The sequence below is a fragment of the Daucus carota genome, chromosome 3 (assembly GCF_001625215.2).
Source record: "Daucus carota subsp. sativus chromosome 3, DH1 v3.0, whole genome shotgun sequence".
NCBI lineage: Eukaryota > Viridiplantae > Streptophyta > Magnoliopsida > Apiales > Apiaceae > Daucus > Daucus carota.
In genome coordinates, this window is record NC_030383.2 from 9,318,381 (window position 1) to 9,342,213 (window position 23,833).

Sequence of the window (23,833 nt, forward strand, 5' to 3'; positions counted from 1 at the left end):
TATTAAAAAAAAATTGTATACTTTTAATAATTTATAATAATTCTAGGTGCTCTCTTTTTTTGTCTCTTAATAAAATACTTAACAAAATATAAAGGTGAAACTTGAATAACTCTTCCATATTAATAATTTTAGGTGCTACCCATATACATTGTTATGAAAACAAATAATTCATTTTATTTTAAAAATCAAACAAAATATTTTATTTAAAAGAGAAAAAGAAGAAAGTTCAATTATTAATGAAGAGTAAATAAAATAAGGATGGAAAAAAAAGGGAAGAATAATTTAAAGAAAATATTTATAATATTGATCACACTTGAACACTTAAATATCTAAACTAAATATATAAAAATATTAATTACATGACATATGTGCTAACGGTTCGGTTCGAATATTTCGATCGGTTTGAAGGTGAGAACCGAAACCAAACCGAAAATTTTTGATGTTCTAACCACCAAAATCAAAATCAAATCAAACCGTTAAGAAACTGAAATATTAAGTTTGGACAGTTTATATGGACTAATTTGAACCGGTTTCGAATAATTTTGCTCAAGGAGTTCCATAATCTATTCCATATTTCCATCCTTTGGAGTCCGAGAAACTTGTCACGCCATCTTGCTGAGAAGCCCGGCACTGGTAACCCGTTTTAACAGTTCACTCTCCTGTGGCTAATCAGAACTGTTCGATTTTGAAATGAATGCCCGAAATATTTTGTTCAGATTCCCATTTATATTTCATAATGTTCTCTTCCACTCTTACAATCACCCTTGATTATTGAAGGGTCCGTGAAATAAAATAGTGAGGTTGGTGCTGTGATGACAAATTGATTAATAAAAATAACTTTTGGGTTTGGTGGTCATTGTCATTGATTGAAGTCCGAAAATCATCTTGGAATAATTTTGTTTTTTTGGATGAGGACTTTTGTAATTTATGTTGCATTTTTGCATTTTACTTTTTCAAGTAAACACAAAATAAAATTTAAATATATTAAGTATTACGGAATTTATCCTGGACGCTTGTTTAACTACACATACATAGATTAATCTATTAACATAACTTCCAGGAAATGACATCAAATGAGTATGGCCGCAAGCGTCTTTTCCCTGAGAGTTGTCTAAAATTAAAAGAGAAACTTATCTCAAAAATTATTTTCAAAATATCAATTAACGATGTTTGATTGATGAAACTAATAATAATAAATTTGAATATATATATATAAATCACTTGAACGAAATTAGTTATTTATTTAGTACATGCGTCACCAGAATAAAATGAGTTTTTATTTGTCACATTATTTTTGGGGAAAAAAAAAGGACAGATGACATTATTGAAGCTAACTAAAGTGAAAATTTCATGTTTTGTATGGTGTGATTTATTTATAGACAAAGGGGGCCCCACCCAGCACGCATTTCGATGAGATTAAAACCCAGCCTAGCTTCACCACGGTTGTCAACCTTCCGTGTGTGTGTTTATCCCTTGTATTATCGTATAAATAAATCCATCCACTTCTTCAAAGAAACACACACGAACACTCTCCAGGTAATAGCTGCATAATCTCATCTTATCAAAGGTTAGAATCATATTCTTTTCTACAATTCAGCATCTAAACTTGTCTACTTCATTTTTCCCTTCTAAATTATTACTCTATATCGTTGTTGTTATTACTTGTAGTTATGCTAGTTGTGACTATTGCATGTTTAATTTTGAATTTTCGGAATTTTTATGTAATTCGCTAGTGATTTCCGTGACCCTAAGTTATGTTTTATATTTGGGAATTTCAATTCCTTGTTCTCGTGCTTCTCGGAATGAGCGAGAGTCGAAACAGGTATCCTGGGACAACAGAGGATAATCCGGTCTATCTTGGGAACATTAAGTGTGGTTATAAAAAAAATACGGTCTTGTTAATTGGATCAGGTACTAATTCGGACACTTTTGTACTTGCAGGAGAACAAATGGCATCCTTAGCAACAGCTGATGTATGTGATAACAATGCAGCACTTTTGAACAGCGGTGATCTGCGTATTCTGCAGCCAGTGTTTCAGAGCTACGGCCAGTGTCGAGCATTCTCCGGACCTGTGGTGACTCTCAAGGTGTACGAGGACAATGTGCTGGTCCGGGAGCTTCTCGAGACTAGAGGCGAAGGGAGAGTCCTGGTTATAGACGGTGGAGGCAGCATGAGATGTGCCTTATTGGGAGGCAATTTGGGGCAATTGGCTCAGAACATGGGATGGGCTGGTATTGTGGTTAATGGATGCATCAGAGATGTTGATGAGATCAATGGCTGTGATATCGGGGTTAGGGCATTGGCGACGCATCCCCGGAAGTCAAATAAGAGAGGAGTAGGGGAGAAGAATGTGTTGGTGCATATTGGTGGGACAATTATTCGCAATGGAGAGTGGTTGTATGCTGACAGCGATGGTATTCTCATCTCCACGACTGAGCTTTCTATTTAATGTTGATTAATGATTTACTGTTAATGTAATGTGTTGAGATTATTGTGTTGTATTATTGAGTTGGTGATGATTGAATAAAATGGATCATACTTTCTGCTCAGTTTTTTATTAAGCTCTTAACTTATATGACATGGTTCAGCTTGCGTAGCTGATTACTTTTGTGCAGCGTGACTAAATGGCTGCAAACATGAGCAGAATGCTGGCCATATCTCGCTCTGTCAAAATAGAATCGTTGAAAGAGGTACTTCTGATATGTTAAATTCAAGGGATGATTCATCCTTTCCTAGCCCATATGACTATTAGAATAGCAAATATTTCTCCTCATCTCTTGAGGTAGTAGGTAGTCGAGGATTTGAGCCTCGTTGGAGAGTGGAGACCTCGAGACTAAGTATAAATTTACAAAAAGAAGCCTCTAGCAGAAATAAGAACATATTTCCCAGCAAAGCAGGGCACAATAGTGGCTACCATCCTCCGAAAATAAGATGAATGTTTTATGACCTACTAGGCAAGGAGAATAGAACGAGTAGTTCATCATTTTTAGCATCTTATCAAACAAAGTCTAGAACTACAGGCCAGAGAGGCTTAAAGGTTCTGGACTCGGGACTAAAGAGAACAAAGCAAAGTTAACAAAGATGCTCTTGTCTCTATATTAGTGAGTTTCTTAAAGAATTAGCAGCCGAAGAATTGAGTTCTCAGCATACTTTAGGAACCTAGAGAGCATGTATCTCTCCATATCCTTTGATCCATCACTTTTTTTGTTTCTTTGTAGATCAAAGGCTTCTCGATTATTTTACTGAATCTGCTAAAGTGGCACCTAAAGATGTTTATATGTATTAATGTATTTATTTCTCAAAATATTGCAGTTGTATAAGCTATTTTCATAGTTCAACTCTAAGTTTGAAAAATATTGAAGGTTTTAAGTATCTTCTATGCTATTCTTTCACAATCAGCAACTAATAACACAACTATTTATTCATCTTCTGACGGATTTCATTTTTCTTTTTTACCTACACATCTGCAAGCAGATCACATATATTTTTCAAATCCTGGATATACAGTGGAGTGAAGAAAAACATGACAACCGCCAACTATAGAAAACCAGGGTATAACATCAACGTATTACACGAAGACTAAAAGAAGCAAGTTTCATGTGCATGTAACTGAACCAAATCTCTGGATCCATGCACCCTCATTGCATTCAGTTCATAACGATCCTCACTTACTAATTGCATCTTTGGTACATTACATAGCCTTACATGGTAGATAAATACAAGATCATATGACTATTGGTGCATATTCATCTTCTCTTGGGCTTCTGAGTTTTCTATAACCGACAAAAACAATGGCCATAGCTATTCCCACACCAAAGAGAACTCCTACCCAAACAAACGTGCTCTTTTCTGTTTCTCCGTGGATCTGCAGAAACAAAATACCTGTTATATGTATTTGATCCAAGGCATTACATCTCCTAGCCTCCTCTTTGGCTTTTTAAACGTTTAACCATCACTTGTTCACTAGTTGAAGTCTTATAATTTCTTATAATTTTAACTAGTAATAGACTTGTTTGACATGAACAGCCAGTAAAATGTAGTAACACAGTACTGTATTTTTTATGTTGCTCATTCTGAAAGAATTTGGTTTTATATATGTTACTACTGCTTATTTTCACTTTACCTTTTTTAGAGATTATCCATCCTAACTCAATATATCCATATATATCCGCTAGTTATATGTGTCCACGTAGTTTCAAAATTTTTATCCATATATTAGCTAAGAGGTACATATTAGCCAAATCTTTTTTAAATGCATACTCTTTATTGTAATAGTGAAAATGGAATCGGTACATAAATTCACCTCAACTGCAGCCTGCATGGAAGACTTTGTATTTGGTAATGGTTCTGCAACCAAAATGTAGAAGAGCCCCATAACTCCAGTGTGTCTTTGGGCACTGCTGTAATTGGATACCAAATATAGAGTTTCCCCATCTGCAATCCTAACTGAGCCTGGCTTCGGATAACAGGTGGACATTCCCACAATGTAGCCAGCCTCATTACCAGCTTCCTTTCCTTCTCCATAAGTTGGTGTCGATGAACAGATCACTCGTCCATCCTACATGATTCAAGATAGAAGACATCATACTAAGAAATGAATAAGGAAGGTACACAGCTCAATCCTACATCAGGGTCGAATGCATGTTAACTTAAAATCTGCAGAGCACACAAAATCCATCAATGCATAACAAGTTACTACTCTCTCATATATACTGCGATAAAGTTTTTGATTAAATGCAAGCAAGTGGAGTACGGCATTCTATAAAACAATGCACCTCTACAACTATAGACCATAGTTTCTGAAGAGTTAGAACAAACTGTTCAATAGTCCAGGGACTATTAATTTCTTGACTCATTAGAGAAACTTAGCATAGATGTTGTTTAGTATTTACATAGCAACAGTTTAGAAAAAAATACAGAAGTAGCTGAATACCATAGCATAAAAAGAGTTTAAAAGTCTACAAGTTCAGAAAATTTACTTTTTTGAGTTGCACTATCATTCCTGGTAGACAATACATGAGTAAAAATTATAGAAGAACATATTTAAAATATGGATACGGATAATACCTCTCCATAAAGAGCGGAACCGATTCCCCCAGTATGCTGGTGTGCAACGCCATAGATGACATCACCACCAGTTGGCATAACCACGCTTATCCGTCTATAATCAACGCAGGCCTCTTTATTCATATCTGTGGCACAAGCCTCGACAGTATACTCAATCTGTAACAAGATAACACAGTGGTAGTCACTCATAGGATCAATACTTTAAATTAGCTATGTGAAAGTTTTTTAAAGCTTACTCACATGGCAATGATGGTTTGTGCTGAGTGCCTTCTTCGATTTATCAGACTTTTCCCAAGTATCAGTAACATCAAATATATAAATCTTAAGAGGTGAAATGGAGTTTCTCCAATCAACCCACTTCACGGTGTACCTCATGTAGAGGTTTCTCCTAGGACTCTCAAATCCTTGTTTAAGCAGGCATTGTGTCTTATCGTAGCAACAATATAATCCACCTATATAATCAGGTTTCAGAGGCTGGTTATATTCATCTACAGTAACATTGTATAGATCGCACCTGCACTCAGTGCATCCTAATCTCTGTGCTGCACCCCGAGTATCAATAGCATGAACATTAAGCAACCATTTCTCCTCATAGCCATCAGGAATTTCAGCGGGGTTTCCAATTTCAATTCCATAAGGATCTGGGATATATGTGGCTGTTTTCCGTGTTTCAGATCCTAGGCCAAAATACTGTATAAGACCATGATTGCAAATTCCAGCATTTCTTGCAACTAAAAAATTTGCCTGGTGTAAACCGGGACTTTGACTATGCTTGGAAACGTCAGTTCCTTTACGCTCATAGTATCTCACAGCAACCCAGTGGTGAAGGTAGGTCTCGTGAAGGGGAACAGAGTTCCCTGCGTCATCAACTACTTCAGCACTGAAATCCTTGATTGCAACATGACCTCTTGGGAAGTCGATATCGTAGAACCATTTGTTAGCCACTGATCCTGCACCTAGAACAATCTTAGGTGATAAGAAAACTTTAGTTCTCACTCCATTTTCGCGAGCTTCCAAACTTTTGAAACATAAGGCCAACAAGAAAGTCACAATCAATGTTAAACAACTTTGAGCACCCCCTAACATATTTACTCTTGTTTATCTGTTGAAAGCAAAGACAAAACAAACCAAAATAAATTAAGGAATGAATTCTACATTACGGCCTCAACAAAAGGGTGATGCCCAAATCTATCACTTTTTACAGGGATAAGGCCCCAAATATCACTATAGGAGAAGATGACCTCAAATATCAAACGCTAGGTCGTGCAGCGTTCATCCATTTTTCACTTCTTAACGCTAGGTGGTCTAACGTTTTAGTACCCTAAACGCTATTTCATGTAGTGTTTTACACACAAACGCCAGACATGTTACGTTTTATAAGGTTTTTCAGACCCAGACGCAACACAATGTAGAGTTTTTTTTCCAAAAATCAAAACATTAGATTATTTGGCGTTAATAAGAGATATTTCGGATCTTTTCCGGTAACACTGGTATTCTGGACATTATTTGTGAAAATTATGGTATACGGGACATTTTTTGTCAATAAGAAGATCATCTGTATAAAGTCTACCAAAAAAAATTCTTGTTCCATTTGCCAAGTGTATCAATAACCAACCACATAGATACATGAACCATCATTCATTTTAAGCACTTCACCTTTACCAATTTTAATATAAATGATCATCCATCTCTCCCATCCATGTATAGATATATCTTTCATAAAGCTTCTTATATAAAGACACTGAATGCTATTGCAAGAACGAGAATAATATCATTCAGTTTACACATGTGATACCACTACTTGAGCTCGTGAACTCGAGCTCTGATATCATATTAAGAACGGACGAGTATTATATCTTAACAATTATGAAGGGAGAAACGATGACGATGTGAAGAACATATTAAAGCATAAAATAATCGACAATTCACTTTGAAGAGGAACAAAAACACATCCATATATACATAATCAAGAGTGAGACATACCGAAGATGATGTGAGTAACAAACTGGAGGAAGATTATAGACACAAAACAGGAGGTTCAGTTTAGTTTATATAGATGCTCACGCAATGAGTATGATGAGCTAAAATAGGACGAGTGAACAAATAATTGCCAAGTGTATCTCTTCGGTTTACAAAGTACTATGAGGGAATCGAATATGTGATACGAAAATGCAAAATTCCAAAACGGTGGTATTTTTCATATCCCACGCTGAGCAGTTGGCTCCACACAAATTCATTCCGATTTTAAAGCTGAATTTAAAATTCTAGCTGTGGGATGGTTAAATATACTTGATATTTTGAAACATCAATATATATATATATATATAGGCTAATGATCAAATAGAAACCAATTTTAAAATAAAAACTAGAAACCAATACAAGTTAGTGATATTCTCAGTACAATTTAGTGATATTCTCTTTAGGATTTAGTGATATGTGTTGCAGGAATTAGTGAAAATTTAATATCCAGATATGTTCTAGCTTAAAATCTCCAGATCTGTTCATGTTTTCAATTCAGATGGTGGTGATAGTGGTGGAGATGGTGGAGGTGAAGGTGAAGATGGAGGAAGGATGATTGTAGCGGAGGTTTGAGCGGCTTGAAGTGGGGGGTTGGAGCGTTGCCGGATTAGTGGCAGCTCCACGTTTGAAGTTGAGTCGAGTGGAGAAAGAAATATGAACATGGTTGAAGGAGGTTGAAGCAGCGATTAAGATGGGGATGGTGAAGATGGAGGTGTGGAGGTTGTGTTGTTAGAGAAATAATGGAGGTGGAGGTGGAGGTGGAGATGGAGGTGGTGGTTATGGAGGGAGCGGGCGGCATAGAGGTGGTAGTGGTTATGAAGGAGGCGACGACGGAGGTGGTGGTAGTGGAGGTGGGTTGGTGAAGATGGAGGTGGTTTTGGTGAAGATGGAGGTGGAGATAGGGTTGTTTAAGAATCTAGTGGTATCTGCTTTAGGATTTAGTGATATTTCAGATTGGTTTTTAGTTTTTAGGATAAGAAGGTTTCTATTGGAGTAAAACTCTATATATATATATATATATATATATAGGCTCATGATCAAATAGAAACCAATTTTAAAATAAAAACTAGAAACCAATACAAGTTAGTGATATTCTCAGTACAATTTAGTGATATTCTCTTTAGGATTTAGTGATCTGTGTTGCACGAATTAGTGAAAACTTAATCTCCAGATATGTTCCAGCTTAGAATCTCCAGATCTGTTCACGTTTTCGATTCAGATGATGGTGATAGTGGTGGAGATGGTGGAGGTGAAGGTGGAGATGAAGGAAAGATGATTGTAGCGGAGGTTTGGGCGGCTTGAAGTAGGGGGTTGGAGCGTTGCCGGAAATAGGTGGGGTTCCGTGTTTGAAGTTGAGTCGAGGTGGAGAAAGAAGTATGAACGGGGCTGAAGGAGGTTAAAACAACGATTAAGATGGGGCTGGTGAAGATGGAAGTGGAGGTTGTGTTGTTAGAGAAATAATGGAGGTGGAGGTGGAGATGGAGGTGGTGGTTATGGAGGGGGCGGGCGGCATAGGGGTGGTAGTGGTTATGAAGGAGGCGACGACGGAGGTGGTGGCGGTGGAGATGGGGTTGGTGAAGATGAAGGTGGGGTTGGTGAAGATGAAGATGGAGATGGGGTTGTTTAAGAATTTAGTGGTATTTGCTTTAGGATTTAGTGATATTTTAGTTTGGTTTTTAGTTTTTAGGATAAGGAGGTTTTTATTGGAGTAATACTCTATATATATATATATATAAAGGAGGATGCGGGCGTCTCTAGGATTGTTCGATTCAGTCTTTTGATTTTTCTTAAATTTCGGATAAAAAATATATTTATAATTCAAAAAATCAGATTCAAAAATTCTAAAAGTAATACAATTCTTTTCTTATTAGATTTCCGACTTGCAGCAATATGTACTCAACGATGCAGCACTTCATAACTCAGATCAACCAAATTTGACTAAACAAATCGGAAACAAAGGATTGCACCAAGCAAAGCAAATATACATGAACCGTGGCTAATGACCCTGCATCTAACACAAGGCAAAGGACTCGAGACTAACTAATCAGACAGAAGCAACAAAATCAAATATAAAGGAGAATGCAGGGTATAAAGTGTTGGGGCAGCTAAGCGAGCCCTAGCTCCACAATAGTACGATATTGTCCGTTTTGGATCTTTGACGTGAGATTTGAGATTTATGATAAAGTTTGGATTTTTATTTCTTATCTGATTCAATTTGTTGGTGTAGTTTTAATTTTTCTAATTTTTTAAGAGAAAATAGATAAAATAGTTAAGAAATAATAATCATAAAAGAGATATAATTCCAAGTAGTTAAGAAATAGAATCTTAACAGAAATGTAATTGCGAAAATCTATGAAGTTCTAAGTAGTTAAGAAATAGACATCTTAAAAGAAAGATTTAAGAAATATGAATCTTAAAAAAAAATATTAATAGCTAAAATCTATAAAATTCCAAGTAGTTAAGAAGTAGAAATCTTAAAAGAAAAGAGAGATAATTCTAACCAGTTAAGCAATAGGAATCTTAAGAAAAATATAATAACTATAATCTATGAAATTAGATATATTTATCTAATTATAATTATAATTTAATCATAATATAAATGATTCTTGATTAGTATTGTGCTTGAGGGGAGGGCGGCCCAAATTAATCTTTATCTGAATAATAATAAATTTTTTTATTAGAGTTATGTTTGACGGAAAAACAGCTAAATAATTTTTATCTAAGTTATAATATATTTTGTATTAAAACGAGACCACGGCTTAAAATAATTTTCATCCAATTATAATTTTTAACTTTATCATAATTATAACAATTTTTTATTAGTATTGTGTGTTGATGGTAGAGCGACTCAAACTAATATTTATATTATAATGTTTTTTTATTAGTATTGTGTTTTACAAGAGAGCGGCTCAAACTAATTATTATCTATATTATTATGTTTAATTTTATCATAATTATTGATTAATATTGTCTAGAAGGACGGTTCATACAATTTTTTTTAAATTAGTATTGTGTTTGACAAGAGGCAACTTAAACAAATTTTTATATTAATTATAATATTTTTTATTAGTGATATGTTTAACGTGAAGATGACTCGAAATAATTTTTATGCAATTATAATAATAATTTGTATTAAAATTTATAAAAAAATTAGTAACGCCGCCGCGAAGCGCGGCTTCATTCACTAGTTTGAAATAAAATACATGAATATATGTATTTTTTTCAGAATTTTGGTTATCTATACAACTGGGATGCTCATTTATTATCTTAAATTAAAAATGTTGTGTTTTTCTGCGTAGTGCTTGTTTATTTTATCAAAAGAATTTAGATGTGATACTCATTTATCATTTTAGGTATCAAGAACTAAATATCCACTATATTGTATATAATTGTCAAGATATATAAATTATTATTAATTCTTTAGAATCAGAATTGAATATCTATACTATACTATAATAAGCCAACATAGGTATAATTTGTAGTCCAAGGTTTTAGTTATATTTTTTGGTTTGGTACTCTCCTTTTGGTACTACAAGTCTACAAATGTGGAGTCTATTAGTATTATATTGTTAAACAGTTTCAAATACTAAAAACACTCATAAAAATCCATTATCATATAATATTTCATTAAAAAAATTATAATAATGATATAAATATACAATTTTGAATATCTTCTTTTAACAAAAACATTCATATAACTTTTTTTAACTTTAACGTGTTCTATTTCAATATAAACACGAACTATTACATAACATTTTCTAACTCTAATCTTAAAAGTTATTATTGTCAAAAAAACCAAAATAACAAAATTAAGTTGAAATTCGATTGATTAGATTACTGAATCGGGAGAAAATATAGGCAATTGAATAATATAATTTAATTAAAATTCAATCCATTAATACTAAAATACTAATAAAATAATATTACAAATTAAATTTTAAATAATAAATTACGAACTATATACCCGGCCGTGCTTCGCACGGGTTAAAGGCTAGTATTGTTAAATCTTTAATGATGTTCGCTAAAATGAATATTGATTAAAAAAACTTGAATTAATGAATATTTTTGGTTCGAATATATATTGTTCCGGTTGGTTTATCCTTTTTCTCTCTTTTTTTATAATTTTATTTAGTTAAAAGTTTCCATACTAGGTTAATATCATTAATTTAAAAGTATACCCGTTAGGTTGCGTGAGCTCGTGGGTTTATCCAGTGCGCACCCGAAGGGTAGCGGCTGCGGGTTCCTACGTTAATAAAAAATAATATACAAAATACAAAAATGAAATTTCAATCATTCAATTCTAAAGAATGATATTCCAAAACTCCAATTTACACCGCATATAATTTATAATGGAGACTATTGGCATCTACAACCACACCGATAATAATGAATAATAATAAAGCTTCACCAACATATATATAGTTCTAAGTTCCAGGCTTCCAGCTTCTATTTCTCTCAGTCTCCCTGAACAATGGAGGATTGAGGAAGAAAGAAATGTACACGACACTCACCAGAAATAGAAATACCAGTATTATCAACATTGCATTGCATTCAGTTTCATGCACAAGTAACTTAATCCAGCTATTTGGATCAGCACCCACATTGCATTCAGTTTTCAAGGAGATCCTTACTAGTTGCATCTTTGTTACATTACATAGCCTTACATGGGAGAGAAAAACAAGATCATATCACTATTGGCGCATATCCATCTTCTCGTGGGCTTCTGAGTTTTCTGTAACCGACGAAAACAATGGCCATAGCTATTCCCACTCCAAACAGAACCCCTACCTGAACCAAGCTGCTCTTTTCTGTTTCCCCGTGCATCTGCAGAACCAAAACACCCATTGTATAACGCTATTCGAATCATAGCAACACAGTATTTTTTATATTGCTCATTTTGAAAAAGTTGGTTTTATATATGTTACTGCCACTTATTTCCACATTACTTTCCATACAGATTTTCTAACTCGATAAATCTGGTGGTTATGTATGTCCATATAGTTTCAAAGACTTTCTTTGATATTTTCAAGTAAGAGGTAAATATTAGCCGATTTATTTTCAAACCCATAGTCTTCATAGTAATAGTGAAATGGAGACGGGACATAAGTTCACCTCAATTGCAGCCTGCGTGAAAGACTTTGTATTTGGTAATGGCTCTGCAACCAAAATGTAAAAGAGCCCCATAACTCCAGTGTGTCTTTGGGAACTGCTGTAATTGGATACCAAATATAGAGTTTCCCCATCTGCAATCCTAACTGAGCCTGGCTTCGGATAACAGGTGGACATTCCTACAATGTAGCCAGCCTCATTACCAGCTTCCTTTCCTTCTCCATAAGTTGGTATCGATGAGCATATTACTCGTCCATCCTACATGATTCAAGATAGAAGACATCATATTAAGAAATGAATAAAAAGAGGCACATACAGCTCATCCCACATCTGGGTCAAATGCATATTAATTTAAAATCTGCACACACAAAATTTTTTAAATGCGGAACAGGTTACTACTCTCTCATATATACTGCAATAAAGTTCTTGGTTGAATGTGAATAAGGCATTCTATAAACAAACTTCCAACCTACGAATACACTGTCATAAGCACTTTTTCAAATTTCAAGCATTATATTAGGTAAATTTAGTATAACATGTGAACTGTTTAATCTAATTCAGTGTCAAGGCGTTCAGGCTTCTATGAAGTATAAAAGCTGGTACAAAGGACAATCACCTGGCCAGCTGGCACCTTATATCATCAGTTTAAATAACAATCATGGATCAAGCAAAGGAGTTCTATTACCACCTGATTATCATCATGTAATGATTGACTACACGAAAAATACAGTACCTCAAGAAATCGGTTATATTCCATGACTTAAAGTATCAGGACAATGCTTGTTTCATGGGATTACTGTCCCCAGACTGTTTACAGTTTGCACTCAATTCATTGTACTTAATCACTTAAACAGTCCCATGGATTAATTTTGATATATAACTTACTAAATCATTTGGGGTGGGGCTACTGATCCTATGTTATCCCAATATATTATTAATCCTGTGTAGATGAACTAAAAATGATATAAAAGTAGTCCATGTTAAATAAAACCATACTGCAAAGTTAGAACAAATTGTTCAATAGTCCAGAGCATTATTAATTTCATGACTAATGAAATAAACTTAGCATAGATCTTGCTTAGTATCTACATACCAACAGTTTATAATATATAGAAAGTAGGCCAATGCCATAGCATATTAAAGTTTAAAAGCCTATAGTTCACCAATATTTGCTTTTAGTTGCACTATCAATTCCTGGTAGACAATATTAAAAGTGAAAATTATAGAAGATCTAGTTTAAAATAAGGACAATACCTCTCCATAAAGAGTGGAACCAATGCCCCCAGTATGCTGGTGTGCAACACCATAGATAACATCACCACCAGTTGGCATAACCACACTTATCTGTCTAGAATCAACACATGCCTCTTTATTCGTATCTGTGGCACAAGCCTCAACAGTATACTCAACCTGTAACAAGATAACACAGTGGTGGTCACTCATAGGATCAATACTTTAAATTAGCTATGTAAAAGTTGTTTGAAGTTTACTCACGTGGCAATCATGGTTTGTGCTCGGGGCCATCTTTGAATCTTCAGGCTTTTTCCACGTATCAGTAATATCAAATATATAAATCTTAAGAGGTAGAATGGAGTCTTCCCAATCAACCCACGACACAGTGTACCTCATGTAGAGGTCTCTCCTAGGACTCTCAAATCCTTGTTTAAGCCGACATTGTGTCTTATCATAGCAACAATATAATCCTCCTATATAATCTGGTTCCAAAGGTTGGTTATATTCATTTAAAGTAACATTGTATAGATCGCACCTGCACTCAGTACATCCTAATCTCTCTGCTGCACCCCGAGTATCAATAGCATGAACATTAAGCAACCATTTTTCCTCATAGCCATCAGGAATTTCTGCAGGGTTGCCAATCTCAATCGCATAAGGATCTGGGATATGTGTGGCTGTTTTTCGTGTTTCAGACCCAAGGCCAAAATATTGTGGTAGACCATTATAACTGCAAATTCCAGCATTTCTTGCAATTATATAATTTGACTGGGAGAAACCAGAACTTTCGCTGTGCTTGGAAACGTCAGTTCCTTTACGCTCATAGTATCTAACAGCAACCCAGTGGTGAAGATAGGTCTCATGAAGGGGAACAGAGTTGCCGGATTCATCAACTACTTCAGCATTAAAATTCTTGATTGCAACATGACCTCTTGGAAAGTCAATATTGTAAAACCATTTGTTAGCCACTGACCCGGGACCTAGAACAATCTTAGGTGATAGAAAGACTTTAGTTTTCACTCCATTTTCGCGACCTTCTAAGCTTTGGGAACTTAAGGCCAACAAGAAAGTTACAAATAATACAACACAACTTTGAGAACCCCGTAACATATTCTCGTTTATCTGTTGAAAGCAAATACAAAACAAATAAACTTAACAAAAAAAAACAGAGAACAAATTCTAGTATTTAAACGGAAAAGATCATCAGTCTACAAAGATAAAATAAAAACCCTGGTCAGTTAGCAGGATACTATCAATCACCAATTACTTAGATACATGAACTTGTTGAAGAGTATGCGACTCTGTTGAAGCCTTCCTCTAACACCTTAAGGTCTGAGATGAATTGTTTTGTTAACATCGTATTAGAGCCCGGTTTGAGTCTCCCCTCATTAGTTGTCCGGTAAGATGAGCGTGTAACTTACCACCATTTATCATATTACATACTTTAATATAAAATTTTAATTCTGAAATTTTATGTAAAATTCTGACAACTTGATTTGAAATATCAACACCTAATAAATTTATTGATCTTGGTGGTACAGTGCAAGGTTCAACCAACCACCAGACAGAAATTAAGACCACACCAGAACAATACTCAGAAACTCCATCTCCCATATCATGTTATCACTTCCAAGTAACTCGAGCTCTGATATCATGTTAAGCTCGTAAACAAGTCTCGATGTTTGAGGAAGAAGGCTTAATCTAACATCTATATCTTTAATAAAATTTATAGAAACATTAAAAAATAGTTGTGTATAAAAACTGAACAGACCAGTTTCACTTGACCAGACAATCTACAGAAAGTGCTTAAACAATGATGATCAAGTGCTTAAACATACCATAAAGCTAAAGCATAGCATAAAGGACAATACAAGAGAAAGACATACCCGAAGAAGATGCGTGTAGAACAAACCGAACACTGAGGTTTAGTTTATATAGACCCTAGGACTGATGATGAGTTAGATTAGGACGAGAGAACAGATTAATGCCACGCGTTACTATTCATTTTTGCAAATTACAAATCGGGTAATCGAATCTATGACCACAAACGCTTTTCAAGCGTTTAGCTTTTATTTAAACAACATCGCATTTGGCAAAACTCCAGCGCAATACTTTTCATAGCTGACCCCACAAAATAATCTATAAAAAAATTATAATATTTTATATTACTTGGAATGTATTTTAAGACTTATATGAAATAATAACATAACATAATTTATCAAACTATATATATAACAACATCCCGTTTCGAGTATAAATAATTGAGGACGGAAGGAATATGATATTACGGATAACACACTCTTATTTTTAATTTTTAAATAATGTCTTTGACTATCATTTTAAATCTTTTATATATAGGGCTAAATTCAAATTGGAAACTATATATATTTTTTTTGAGAAAATTTGGAAAGTATATTTTATATTATGAAGATTTTTTATTGGATCTACACAGATATATTAAATTAACAAAAATATTTTAACCTTTTTTTTATATTGAATTGAGTCATTATATTTAATTAGTATTTATCTACTACTACCTCCGTCTCACTCATTTTTATATATTTTTTCGCACGGTTCAGAACGCACTAATATTCTTATAAAATGTAGTCTGATAATTTATTCTTAAAATTTCCTTTTCTAGATAAATATTTAAATATCAAATTTTTGTTAAAAAAGATAAAATGATAAATTATAAAAAATATGTTCCCAGCCCTGTCACCAAAATATACAATTCTGAGGGAGTGACCACGGGAAAAAATAGCGTCACAGTAGACTTCTTAGAATAAATATGAAACCTGCATCAAAAACTTATCATTTTTTGTTTCACAAGATAAGTATAGATATTTTGGCATCTAGATGTTCACCGACCCAAAAAACGTGCAGATGTTAAGAGTATTGACCAGACAAAACGCGACAACTTGATGGCAGATTGGCAGTTGAATGTGAATACTCTTTCTTTTCTCATATCTTTATTGCTATAACTGCATATCAAAGCAACTCAACGAGTCCGAAAAATGTATTTCAACATAAATCAGTGTCAGCACAGTTTTGTACAACAAGGTTAACTTGCCTTGGAAAAATTGACAAAACTCAGTACCCACAACACGGAGTGCCTTGTCGCGACTCACATGAAACACAACTATGTACAGAAGCTGTTGATCCGCTTGTAATCCGAGTAAAACTAGTTATTTTTACTCTCCAGCTCTCCAGCCTTCCCGGTTGATGAATGACCAAAAATTTTGATACATGACGTCTGTTCAAGTCAAATTTTGTCTCTTTAACATCTCTGCTGTAGGATGTCGGGTCCAGGCAAACGTGAAATTTGTTATGATCACCTCTGTAACAATCACGGTGATCTTTTCCAAGGCTTCTTTCCTTTCTTCTGGGGTAACTTGAAGGGACTCCAGCTCTTTCTGCGTTGTTTCGACGTCTCACAAAATAAACCTGAGGCAAGGGCTTGCTGAAGCCAAATATCAAAATCTTCCTCTTCATCCATCATCTCAGCATCCAAATCCCAAGGATATCTGCTTGAGTTGGATCTCTGATTTGATTTCTCCAATCCAACCATGTTTACATGAAAACTTGGACGATGGGTATTTGGTCTACAAGCCATTCCCTGTACAGAAAATTTTGTTTGTCATCTAATTTAAACAATTTGAACTCAAATCAGAAATCTACTTCAGAGGACTGTAAGAAACCCTCTGGCTTAACTAATACTACTATAAACTGAATAAATAGCTGTTCCGCAACTTATTGTGTAGACAAGATTCACACTTGACATCAAAAATTTGTATCATTGACCATAATTGGACACAATTACATACCACCTTCTGTGTTTGGTTGGGATGAATAAACGGAAGGAATGGAATGAGATTATAACTATATTATGGGTGAAAGTTAAAAATTTTCATTATTTCACCACTCCATTATAACAAACTAAACTAGAAATGCAACCCGCCAATTTAAAATGGAATGCGCCATTCTCCCTCGCACAAATTTTCCTACCATATCTCACAAATAAATTTTTTGCTCCCATTCATTCTTGTTTCATATCTTCCTCCTAAATTCATTTTTTCCCCTTAATTTCCAACCATTTAATTCCTTTTCCCCGAACCAAACACAGCATAGGATTTCCTTGTCTTTCTTATGCAGGATGTTTACGGATTGAAAGTTACTTAACCTATGTTTCTTATGCAGCTGTTGTATATTATAAGTTTATAACAGAGACGTCAAGTTTGGAAGGTTATATGGTCCAGACCTATTATCATTTGGCACATGGTGGATGCACCATACTGCATAATAAAAAGGATTGTCTATGTATCTTCTTGCTCTAGAATAAAAAGCAATATCTATGGACCGAAGAGTATTGTGCATTAACAAAGATGATTCATATGCTCATTTGTTATGGATTCAAGGTCACAAGCACCACAAATTTAGAGTAAAGATTTATTTAAAAAAAAGGTGTTCAGATTAAACATAAAATGCAACCAAAAAAATTACCCCATCTAAAAAGGCTCGAGACATTATTAGAAATTTAGGAGACGAGATGGAATGTACACCATCTATGTTATATGGAGTGGATTGGTGAAGTCTTTGTTTTTCGGAAAGAGATAACGACTCATAAAATAAAATTGTTCCATTATGAAATTCCGCTTGGCATGTAGGGGATTGTTTGACAATTGACTTTCAGCTTAATATTTTATGCGCAAAGTTTTTCTACACTAGGTAGCTGCATGGCTGGCAAGCCATTTACATTTGCAGAGGAAGCTTCAGCAAGCTGTGACAACTAAAAACCCATCTTGCCTTCAGCACAGCATGCACGATTACTTAAATTATAATATTTAAGAAAAACGTGAGGCAATAAGACCTTCCTCGAACCTATACACTAGAGGGGAGAGGTGTTGGGGGACAATTTTTGCTAGACCTAAAAAACAATCAAGGACCGAGAATCAGCTGAATAAGAGATTAATCTATAATATTCGCAAACGCTCTTTACTGGCCAAGGACAAATCCTGCTGATTTAGCAGCAGACCATGGAGAAGAGAGATTGGAGATGTAAGAAAATAAGAACCAAGGACCCATTTTAGTCATTTACAATTACTGTAAATCCTATGTAAAGAATACAAAAGACCTCGACTGAGTTAAACAGAAGATCAGAAATCAAGAAGTTATAGATGAGCAAACATAAATGAGCAGAAATAGCATCACATAACGTAACATTTTCATCCAGAAATCCTCTATAATTTAAATGTGTTTCCTCTGACATATAAGCTTGATTTGAGGGTAAGCTCTATACGACTATATTCCCTTTCGCAATATATATCAGAGTATCAGACTATACCGCCTGTAAGTGACCTTACTTCATGATACTGCCGATATTCATTTATTAGATTACCACTTACCAGAAGCTCAAAAATCTTATAGTTTTTCAATTATAACCTTTTATCTCTAAACATCACTAACCTGACAGATAGCCCATTCTGATACGTCAAATATCTTGCTTTCAGCACAGACAAATGCACGTGGAATCTCCACCTAACATCAAAAAAAAAATTACCCCGATCAGTTATGCATATTTATGAAGACCTCGATGTCTCTACTATACTATCAAGCAAAGCACTTTTCCAGCAACAAAAGAACACATTTATCTAGGAAATAAAAGACATGATAGTTTTACTTAGAAGTGCGTTCAAGCAAGACTTTGCTGCTAAAGTGCTAAACCAAGATTAATATTAATTAGCTCACATGGAACTCATTTGTGCTTTTCTCATAAAGGAAACCAGGGGGGCACTATTATCAACATTGTTCAGGAAAGAGACACTGATCAGCATAAAACTAAGCAATAAAAGGGATGAATTGATTTGTTGCAGAATACATCAAAGCTGTATACCTTTTGGGGCCGATTGAACACTAGAGAACCTCTGTATTCAACCCATCCATCTCCATCCTTAGCTTGGTGGTACTGACAGCAATCCTAAATCCAAAAACAAACATAATTCACAATCAAGTCTAAGAATAATGAATGAAAAGGAATAGTCAGAGATGAAAGAACTGAACCTGACACCATCTTGCCATTGTCTTGGCCCTATTGGTGCAAACCCATATGTGTGAATTGCCACATTTAGTGCACTGTATACGTCTAGACTCTTCAGAACAGTAGTCCGAGCGACCCTGCTAATTATATTTGGTTAAACAATTGTCTGATAATATCTAGTAATTACTTCACTGGTAGCTCAAATCTTAATTTCGTAAAATACCATTTAGCATTTCACGACGTGCATTTCCACTTTTTCTTGAGGTTGTCAGAAGAACTTAATGTGACCAAGATGCGAGATCACAAAATCGGAACTTCACTATTTCTATTAGTGATACCTGGTTCCTTTTTGTTTTGTTACTGTACTTTAAAAAAGTACTGACATTCAGCTTTTTACCCTCTCAAACGGTCTTAATGGAGACTAAGGCAACTACACAGAACACTCAACTACCTAAGATAATAATGACTGATATAGATATAGTAAAGTATTATAAATTCACCAACATACATTTTGTTCTGACTTCTATTTATCTCAGTCTCATCAATATAAGCAGGGAAGTGGCAATACAAAAAACAATGAAATTCTTATAAGCTAAATACGATTCTAGATCTTGCATGTAAAGGAGCCCAACAGATCAGACATATATGGTTAAACTTTTCCGGTCAGGAACAATATCCAAGTACAATAGTAACTGTGTTCAGGAACGATGGCCAAGTACAATAATAAAATATTAAATTTACCTGACTGAATTCCTTATAATACCCTACCCAGATGATATGCAAGTTCAAATGTAAGATCTTTACTTGCACAAACAAAGGAAATCAAATTACATTTATACCTGATGAGGAATATCAGGAGATTTCTGTGCAACACTCTTATATTCTTCTTTTCTCAGTTGTTCATCATAATCTCGCTTCTTCGTAGAATCAGAAAGAACCTGAACGTATTGACAGCAAAAAATATCAATTAATTTATGTAGGTCAAAATCAAGGTTGTCTTTACTGAACAGTGTAAGAGAATCCAATGAAATAGACACTTGCCTCATATGCACATTGAAGTTTCTTAAATGATTCACTTGCCAGCGGGCTTCCCATGTTTTTATCAGGATGCACAAGCATGGCCTGACCACACAATTCCATTATAAGTATATCAACAAATTATCGTTATCAATTTTAATACAGTATAGTAATTGTTTTAGATTGCTGCATGTTCTTTTTAGCATGTGATTGCCAAATTTTAATTTTAACTATGGTGATAACAAACATACAATTCTAAACTTGAAATGAGCACAGAGAATCAATAAAGAAAGATTATATTCGGGGGTAAACGTTTTATACAAGTATATTAATATGAATTAGCACTAACAGTGGAAAAGAACTAAAAAGTATGCAAGGAACAATAAGAAATTGAAGCCAAGGGAATAGATTGATAATCATCTTCATATGTAACCTGTATCTGCTGACAGATTATAAGTGAAATTTACTGTAAAACTAAAAAAACGTACCTTTTTCCGATACTCCTTCTTCAACAGAAGAGCATCAATTTTATTGACTCGAGATAATCCAAGTGCTTCATAATGATCCAAGCTTCCCAAAATTCTTTTCATCTCCTCCGGAGAATTCACCACTTCTTTCACGATATGAGTAGCAGAAGTTTCCGTATGCTTTTTGACAACAGGTGGGGTGGGAGTAGTTGTGCTCGGTGATGATTTAGTGCTAGAAGATTTAGAAGACTGAACCTTTTCATCTTCGTCAGTAGGAGTAGAATAGTCGCAATCTTCCACAAAGTCGTCATCACTGAATGGCACTGATTCTTTGTTCTCCTCAAAGTGCGTGCTTTCACGCAAATTATCACACCATTGAAGGACATAATTTAACAAGTCATTAGAGAGAAAGGAGAGACTTATTGATACAACAACACCATGCCATCCTACTCGAACCTTTACAGAATAGAGGGCATAGATAGTAGCAATTAAGACAACCAAGCGAGCATGGTTCAAGGAAAACAAATAACCTGCAACAAAGACAAAAGAAGAAAATTCAGATTAAGCAGATTAGGTTAACTACTAGAAATATATATTAGCAATTAGGAAAATCTAAGCTTGTCAGAGTTTCTTCTTTGTAGCCTTTAAAACTCATTAATAAGAAAAGTAAACAACTATAAAGATTAAAAGAAGACATAATCTGGAAAGGTAAATGTGGCATACCTCCAACTATAAATAATGTACCCATGATCCAAAAGTTAGCATACATCCACAAAACTAATATAGCACAGAGCCCTGCAATAAAAATTCCAGGAGTGTAACCCAAATATTGGATGGCAACCCCAGCAACCCCCTGAAATAACACTTTAGATAGTCAGAAGATTTGTTGTTAAATTTGGTTGAACAAAGTGAAGAACATAACTACAAAATCAGATATCTATAAGCATGTCTTCCTACATTAAAATGAATTCCAAGGCATATGAATAATTAGTAACAGCTTAATAAGACTGTCACCGTTAACAATAAGACGTCATCACAGCATGTACAATACTGAGTTGGTTATAACAGAGAATATTATGTTTTTGCCTATCCGGCTTGACTATATAAGTTCAGATTTATGTCTCTTCAACTAAAATAAAGATATTGGTTACCTTAGTTTTGCTCAAAGTATACTTCTGGGCTATCTTGTGTTCATTTTTTGGGCACATGACAAATCTTCACAGAATGTGCAGTACTTTGTCAACAAATGCAGTTCATTTTTAGGTAGCCTTTTCATATTGACCTTCCCAGATTCTTAATGAATTAAGTAATCGGTATTTAGAAATAAAGCGGAAATTAACAAAGGTTAATATTGATCCCTGTTTTTTCTTTTACATCAAACTAGCCTTTTCAGCACCGGCCTTACTGACAATCAACGTCATTCGTCAGTGTGATTTTCTAGGTTGATTGGCTATTACCACTTTACATAGTGTAGAGATATATTTAATTTCAAAGTGATCAAGAACAAGAAAGTCCATCACTCCATTTAAGAGTTAACAGTAAGTAACCGATCCATCCAATTGTTAACATTCAAAAGATATAATGGAAGACAAAAGACAGCAACAGTAATCATACCATACTAAGAAGTGCGTAGACAAGGCAAGACATAGATGTCAAACTGATAAAGCAGCTCCACATTATAACAAGCAAAGCTGCTGAACCTAGCCCAACAAAAGACCAAAATCCCCGAACAAAACAATCCTTCCAATGAATCAACAAGAAATGCAGAACCGTCGCTATTCTTGCACAAACACAACAAACCACTGGCCAATGCCGCTCAAAGAAAATCCCTATTTTGTCCCTGAAACAAGTAGCCGAAGTTTGGGCAACCGAGTAAAAATGCTTCTTTGATTGTAACCATTTCCACCCTTGACTAACAAGCCCAATATCCTCCATCATCTCGAATTCTTGAAATCACTTCAACCCCCCAATGTCAACTGCTAAATCTACAAGATCTAAAAATCCTACTACCTAAACCCATCACCAAGATTCCGAAAAATTCTCCATCTCCAGCACCATTGACTCAGCATCATAAAACAATATCACCAACTCTGCCAAAAATCCCAAAACAAAATCCGCCAATCAAGAAACATAAATAAACAAACCCCCCATCTACATTCACTTAAAAAGATGAGATTCTGATCAAGAAAACAGCAGAAACTCATGAAAACAATTAATATTGCTTCACACATACGTTTCTAATAAAGCAACACACAGAAAATAAATATAGCCATATGCTTTTTGACTCTAATAATGACAAATTTATCTTTCTTATTCCATCTGTCTCAGTCCTTTCATGTCTTTCACATGTTTGATCTTATTCCCCACTCAACTAAATAAACAATAATACAACACAATCACCCAAAATCAAGCTAATACATAAACACACAGCATAACAAATTAGACCAAGAAATAATTGAACCTGAGGGAACCGAGTGAAATAACAAATGGGTATTTCATAAATGCCCCAAATCAATCCAAAGTTAAGAGCTATAGTTGAGTTCTTGAAACCCTATTTATGTTTTGTTGTGTTTCAGGCTTTGCTTGTGAAAAAGGAAGCAAAGTTTTAAAAAAGTTTCATAAAGTTTAGGAGAGAGAATGACAACACTGCTGATGAGAGAGAAATGCAGATAATATTCATAATTATATACACATGTATGTATCTATCTATCATGAATGTATGTATATAGGCACATAGATTAGATTCACATTTTTTGCTTTATTAAATTTTGTTCTTTTTTTGGTTGACCTCAACTAATTTATACAGTAGTAGTACTACTGTACTACACTAGATCTATATTAATGTGAAATTAAGTCGTATAAACATTCTGTTTTAACTTCATTATT

The 23,833-nt window shown here is 34.5% G+C and overlaps 3 protein-coding genes across 6 annotated transcripts; 1 reads left to right on the top strand and 2 right to left on the bottom strand.

Annotated features, from left to right (window-relative positions):
• The first annotated feature begins 1,405 nt into the window (after nt 1–1,405).
• Nucleotides 1,406–2,550, top strand: LOC108211497 (putative 4-hydroxy-4-methyl-2-oxoglutarate aldolase 3). Of its 3 annotated transcripts, none has more exons than XM_017383106.2 (2): nt 1,406–1,567; nt 1,942–2,550. In XM_017383106.2, the coding sequence occupies exon 2, from the start codon at nt 1,950–1,952 to the stop codon at nt 2,448–2,450; it is 501 nt and encodes a 166-aa protein (XP_017238595.1). In that variant the 5' UTR covers nt 1,406–1,567; nt 1,942–1,949; the 3' UTR covers nt 2,451–2,550. The 3 variants fall into 3 exon arrangements, with proteins under 3 accessions (XP_017238595.1, XP_017238596.1, XP_063946434.1); XM_017383107.2 differs by having other exon boundaries at nt 1,441–1,536; XM_064090364.1 differs by lacking the exon at nt 1,406–1,567 and adding an exon at nt 1,688–1,822.
• Nucleotides 2,551–3,617: 1,067 nt separating this feature from the next.
• Nucleotides 3,618–15,455, bottom strand: LOC108211079 (uncharacterized). The gene is made up of 9 exons (XM_017382573.2): nt 15,316–15,455; nt 13,691–14,551; nt 13,451–13,606; nt 12,200–12,454; nt 11,774–11,911; nt 5,309–6,163; nt 5,069–5,224; nt 4,305–4,559; nt 3,618–3,866 (listed from the first exon to the last, which is right to left on the bottom strand). The coding sequence occupies exons 2-9, from the start codon at nt 14,537–14,539 to the stop codon at nt 3,726–3,728; spliced, it is 2,805 nt and encodes a 934-aa protein (XP_017238062.2). The 5' UTR covers nt 14,540–14,551; nt 15,316–15,455; the 3' UTR covers nt 3,618–3,725.
• Nucleotides 15,456–16,365: 910 nt separating this feature from the next.
• On the bottom strand, nt 16,366–23,649 carry LOC108215305 (uncharacterized). 2 transcript variants are annotated; one of them, XM_017387752.2, is made up of 10 exons: nt 23,409–23,649; nt 22,562–23,037; nt 21,671–21,800; nt 20,969–21,477; nt 20,505–20,585; nt 20,303–20,401; nt 19,487–19,600; nt 19,320–19,403; nt 18,893–18,964; nt 16,366–17,045 (listed from the first exon to the last, which is right to left on the bottom strand). In XM_017387752.2, exons 2-10 carry the CDS (start codon nt 22,883–22,885, stop codon nt 16,776–16,778), a joined length of 1,683 nt encoding a protein of 560 aa, XP_017243241.1. In that variant the 5' UTR covers nt 22,886–23,037; nt 23,409–23,649; the 3' UTR covers nt 16,366–16,775. The 2 variants fall into 2 exon arrangements, with proteins under 2 accessions (XP_017243241.1, XP_017243240.1); XM_017387751.2 differs by lacking the exon at nt 23,409–23,649 and having other exon boundaries at nt 16,630–17,045; nt 19,487–19,603; nt 22,562–23,022.
• Nucleotides 23,650–23,833: the final 184 nt, after the last annotated feature.